The 5,944-nt window shown below is 45.0% G+C and overlaps 1 protein-coding gene across 1 annotated transcript; it reads right to left on the reverse strand.

Moving 5' to 3' along the window:
* Positions 1-3,417: 3,417 nt before the first annotated feature.
* On the reverse strand, positions 3,418-5,635 carry LOC117435894 (zinc finger protein 70-like). The gene is made up of 2 exons (XM_034060223.1): positions 5,613-5,635; positions 3,418-5,234 (listed from the first exon to the last, which is right to left on the reverse strand). Exons 1-2 carry the CDS (start codon positions 5,614-5,616, stop codon positions 4,315-4,317), a joined length of 924 nt encoding a protein of 307 aa, XP_033916114.1. The 5' UTR covers positions 5,617-5,635; the 3' UTR covers positions 3,418-4,314.
* Positions 5,636-5,944: the final 309 nt, after the last annotated feature.

Consider the following 5,944-nt stretch of genomic DNA (forward strand, 5'->3'; position numbering starts at 1 on the left):
ACCTCAGCCCCCACAGTAATTTTGCTTGCCTCTCATTACAGGTGAGGCTATTCTGTGTCCAGACCCAGTTGGCCCAGAACTCTTGCCTATAGATACAGGTCTATCATTTCTGAATTAGAGAAAGGAGCCTGAAAAAAATTACCTGAAGTGGCACAGGACCACTTACTGCAGGAGGCGTAGTGCTTTCAGTTAGTCCTCTCTGTGGATAGAAATCCTTCAAGTACGTTTGCATCAGCCCCTTTAGAGTTGGTGATTGTGTCCCGGCTATCACATTTTCTCTTTGAGAAGCAGATTAGTCAGCACACTTGTCTCTGAATAGGTACTCCAGGGTGGTGGGAGTTTCAGCTCAAACTGGATGCATTTTACAGTCAACAGCCTGCTAAATTATTAATTTATTTAAAGTTCTCTGCTTTCTGGCAAAGCCAGAATGCGTGTTTCTACAGGCCTCAGTCCTGCCCACCTTGCAACTGCAAGCTTTGGCAGGGACTTAACATACTGTAAGGTGGAGATCAGGTAAAATTGTAGCATAGTAAGCTGAAAGCTTTATCTCTTATAGATACATTACCATGTGCTATGTAAGGACCACTGCATCTATGTGTCATCATTAAATTTGCGTACAATCACAGAAAAGACACTTGTCCATACAGGTGGACTTTCAACTGGAAGATGTGGATTTAATGCAAGTCAGCCAAAGGAGAACTGTCCCAAGTCTGACAACACTGTGGGATTGCACTCTGTTGAGGAGCGCATAGCCCAGCACAGCTTGGAGCTGCTGGCTGTGGGAAGCTGCATTCTTGTCAGTGTTACCAACAAGAACTGGAACTCCTCTCTCATCTTCAGGTCAGTAAGATTCTGCAAGAAGGGTGAGGTTGCTAACATGGGGGCTACTTTAGGTATATAAGCTCTTCTTGCATTTATTTTTCAAGTTTTTGGCAATCTTAGACTTGAAAGGGTAAGTCTGCACAGTAAAAGTTTGAGGCATACCTGCCTAAAATGCAGGTCCTAAAAATCTTTATGCATGGACTTAGCTGCTATCACAAAACGTGTGCAGAGAAGATATGTATGCCTGGTACCTGGAACATTTTTCTTCAGAACTCAAAGCCCCAGCACCTTCAGCTGAAACTATCAGCACAAACGGTCAGGACTGCTGGGAAAGTAAAACTATTCAAATCAAAAAGTCACAGCACACTCACATCCAGGTGCAGCCTGGCAGCCAGAACCCACCAACACACTTTGGAATCTGTATCTCTTGCTGAACTGCGTTGCTGAGACCAGGAGAGCACCTGGTCCCACACACAAACAGGGCTTTACCTGACAACCAGTGACAGAACTTGTGTGGGTAGCAGAACTGGAGCCTAAGGTATGTTTCAGGTAGCACCGGGGGAGTGAAATGCCATTTGTTTGTTGGTGGTGTGTTTTGTTGTTCTGTTTTTTTTTTTTTATATACTAGAAATGTATATTTATATATAGTAATTTTCATCTTCACTTGTCAGGAGAGATCTGAGGCTTCCTGCTGTTCACCAGTCTGGTATCTGAGTGGAAAATTTCATTGCCCAGTTTCAGTGATATGCAACTTATGCTGGTTCTTACGAATAGTTATAGAAGGCAAGTTACTGCTACGGGGCTCAATAATCAGGATGTCTCCATGGAAAGCCTGTTATCCTGATGAGACACGCTTCTTAAGTAAGCAAATATGCTGCATTGTAGCTGAAACAATTCCTAACTCTCCCAACTTTCCTCATCAGATCACTGAGTCCGGAGTTACAGAGTCTCCAACAACAAGGGGTTTTGAAGGATTTCAAATTAATTCCAGTCTAAAAGTTCAATGCTCAAGCATGTGCAGCATGCATTTCAAAATGTGTTTGAAGAGCACTAGCCAAATCTTGTCCTACTGCAAAGACCTCTGAAAGGAAGAGAATGGGTAGTGTCCCAGTATTTCTGGAAAGACCAGAAATCCACCCACTTCTGGATGTGTCACAACTTGCAGACAAACCAATTCAGAAGCAGCCCTTACATCTGATCTTAACTGATTTCCTGTTTGAGTACTTCAATGACACTGATTCATGGGAAAACCAGAGAGAAGCCATGGTCAAAATATTGGGCAAATTGTTTAAGGTAATGAGGGAGGACACTGTTTTTTGTGAAGCAGCTGGTAGTGAGAGCCTGGAGGAGAAAACGGCTGCCTGGAGATAAGAACTAAATTCAAGCACAGGAGCAAAGTGAAGGGGGACATGCTGGTGTGCTTCAGCATGTGAAATGTCAAGACAGAAATGGTGTATGAATATTGCTCATCTCACTCAGCTGACTGGTACCCTTAGGTTATGCCTACACTAGTACATAATATAAGCCCCAGGATTTAACCTGGGTGCTCGATCCCTGATCATCTGCTCTGCAAAACGTATTAGCGTACTATATTATATAGTAAAATCATTTGCAACAGCCCACATTCAGTAAGTCTGATTGCTCCGGAAGGACGACCAGTTGAACAATTCTGGTCACCAGGACCTGCAAGAGGTATGTGTCTACTGGGCTGCTTGTGAGGCTGGGGCCTAGACTGGATGTATAAAGCTTAAAATGAACTCTCCAAAGCCTGCCATTTTAAAAAAGTAGATCATCTTACAGATCAGACCTAGGGCACAGCTGTGTCAAGTTACTTAGCACAGTTGTATTAATTCAGGCTCTAGGGGAGAAGGTCGGAGTAGAGTGAGAGCAAATGACTTAAACCAGATCTACTGCCAATGGAGCATGAAGCTGTGCCCTCTGTGACATCAGCTGGTGGCTAAGGAACATATGGATGTATCCACATTACTCAGCCAGTCATTCCAGTCACATTCCTTCTGTTCACAGCTTGCTTGAAGGAATCTTGTGCTCTTTGAGCTGGTGTTCTCTTTGCCCTTAGTGATATTCCCTATCTGGGAGCTCACCTCCATGTGAAAGCTCATTGTTATCATTAGGCACATATGGGATGCCAAAAACAGGAACTCCACAGCACAACATATTTGATCACTTCATTTTCTTGCCTAAAGTATACTGTAATTTCTTCCGTTTGGCTCTGTGGGTGGAACAGGCATTTCAGCACACACTGCCATGTTCATTACGCAGAGTTCTTCCGTGCTAGATATATTAACATCTTTGTTATTACTGCCAGCCCTCTCCTCCCCCATACCAAGCGGTTGCCTCAGAGAGGATTTCTTTTAAGGACAGACTCTCAGTAGTAGTATTCTCCTTCTCCAAGTGAAAATCTCTTCAGAAATCAGTTCCTTCTGCTTTCTCAGAATCCTGCCTTTCCCAGATTTCTTAGAAAGTCATTATTTGAAGATGTTGAAACCACTAGCAAAACTATCACCTGAATTCTAGAAATCAGTGTCATAATTACCTCCTCATAATCAGTAACAACACAAAACCATAGCATTCGAGTTTAAAAGTTCAATGCAGGAAAAAATGTTTAACATTTAATATAAAATCAAAGTTTGACATAGCTTATTTTTCAAATGTCATCCTTCTGCTCATCAACTGACAATTAGACCACAACAATTAAAAAAGTAATCCTAAATACTTTTAGGAGCCTTATAAAAAGCATTCATAAAGTGCCACCCACAAAAGCACCTAAACAAGAATCTGAGAGAAATACCCATAAGGATGTTAATTTACTTAATTACTGCTGAGGAGTAAGCTGTCATTTGTGGAACTGTCAATTTAACAACCATACAACCCAGCAAAACTACTGCTCCATAGATGACATCCCAAGAAAGCACATGTATGCCGAGGCATGCAGCAGTCTTGTGGGGCTTTAAAATAAATAGGTACTAACGTCATCCAAACCCAAGACCAGGCAAGTGGGAAATGCGGATTCTAAAGGGAGTGATCATCCCAGGCTCTGGCCTTATCATGTGGTAAAACCCAGGCAGCTTCTACAGCAAACCTTGTACAGCAAACAGGTACAGATTTTAGCTCTTTTTTACTGGGATAAAAACCATTCCCTGGTAGAAATAACAGAGAAAGACACCGGTCCTATGTTCTCTTCTCTGGCCTTGAATATACTGTACCATATAAGCACCTTTCCTCTTCCTATCCCCGAAAGAGGGGCTCAGAACAACCACTGCATCACAGTGAACATAGCTTGTTTTGCAGCAGACTCCCTCTGCTCAACTGCCCAGACAGTGCTCAGAGTTACCCAGAACACAACAGGACAAGGCTCTGAGGGCTCCCTTCCGCAAAACTCATGTCCCATATGAGGTGTCCAGGGAGCAGCTGTGCATCTTCCCAACACGAGGTAGCTGCCTATGGTCCACAAAGCCTTCTCCACTCCACCAGCTAGTCCATGTGGTGCTTCTGGTGGCGCACCAGCTGGGGCTGGAAACGAAAACTCTCCCCACACTGGGTGCAGTGGTACGGCTGCTCCCCAGTGTGGATACGGATATGCTTGATGAGGTTGGAGTTGCCACTGAAGCCCTGGCCACACTGGCTGCATTTGTAAGGCTTCTCACCAGTGTGGGTACGAGTGTGGTTAAGGAGGTCAGAGCTCTGCCCAAAATGTTTGCCACACTGCCCACAGGCATAAGGCCGGATGCCATCATGGGTTCGCTGGTGCTGAAGGAGGTGGGAGTGTTGGCTGAAGCTTTTCCCACAGGCTGGGCACTTGTAGGGCCGCTCGCCTGTGTGCATTCGCTGGTGCTTGATGCAGGTGGAGCTGTCACTGAAGATCTTGCCACACTCACTGCACATGTAGGGCTTGAGCCCGGTGTGGATGCGCTGGTGCTTGAGGAGGTTAGAGCTCTGGCTGAAGCTCTTCCCACACTCAACACAGGTGTAGGGTTTCTGGCCTGTGTGGACCCGCTGGTGCTGGATGAGATGGGAACTCTGGCTGAAGCCCTTGCCACAATCTCCACATAGGAAGGGGCGCTCCCCAGTGTGCATTCGCTGGTGCTGGGTGAGATGGATGCTCCGACTGAAGCCCTTTCCACACTCAGAGCAGATGGTGGGTCTCCCTGCACAAGCAGTGCGCTGTGAGGCTGCTGATGTCCTTCTGTCCTGTCTTTTTACCAGGATGATATTAGAACAAGGCGGCTTAGTCACCCCTTCTTCCTCACAGCCACCTTGCTGAGCCCTTGAGGAATCTTGCTGACTTCCATGGTTGTTCCCCAACTGTTCCTCTCCTCCTCTGGATCCTGCTGCCAACATATCCTGCAGATCTGTGCTTGCAAGGTGATTTGGAAGGGGACCTAGCTCATCATCTGGAAAAAAAGTATAACTGTAACTGTGATTCTTGGTGGGGAATGGCACAGCAGAGAACAGGCAAGCTATTACCCCAGGAAGCATGATCTGAACTGTGTAGAAGGAGCAGTAAAAGGAAAACTGATGTGACACAAACAGTAGAGCCAAAGGCTAGGCTACAGGTGTCTCCTTGCCCCCGAGAAATCTTCACATCTTGTCTTCCTAATACTCTGTCTTCCTATACATACTCTTAACAGCAGACTGTCAAAGGCTGTCTGCCTGCTCTGAGGGGAAAAGAGGTCTCACTATGAGCTGCATGAAATAAAATAGCTGCTGAAGCAATTCAAAAAGCATTTTGCCTGCTTTGTCTTTATAATTTTATTTAAGTTATTCCTCACCCATGTGTGTCTCCTTTGAGGCCTCATGATATTGTTCTTCTCCTTGGTCCATCTGTGCAGTTACATCAGGTTCAGCAACCATGAATCCTTACAAAAGCAAACAAAAGTAATCTTAGTTGAATATTCAGCAAGAGCTTTTCATGTGTCTGAAAATCTACTGCCCCTGCTGAATATGGAGAGCAAGCAGAGGGGTTGCCTGAAAGAATTAAGTCAACTGAGCAACAACATTTATGGACATTCTGTAAGCTACTAAGGTACCCAGAGTTAGAGACTTGCCTTAGAGGAGATTCAAAGTTGCCTTCTCTTATCATAAGCGTTAGGACATAGACCAG

Source organism: Melopsittacus undulatus, chromosome 2 (genome assembly GCF_012275295.1).
Source record: "Melopsittacus undulatus isolate bMelUnd1 chromosome 2, bMelUnd1.mat.Z, whole genome shotgun sequence".
NCBI classification, from domain to species: Eukaryota; Metazoa; Chordata; class Aves; order Psittaciformes; family Psittaculidae; genus Melopsittacus; species Melopsittacus undulatus.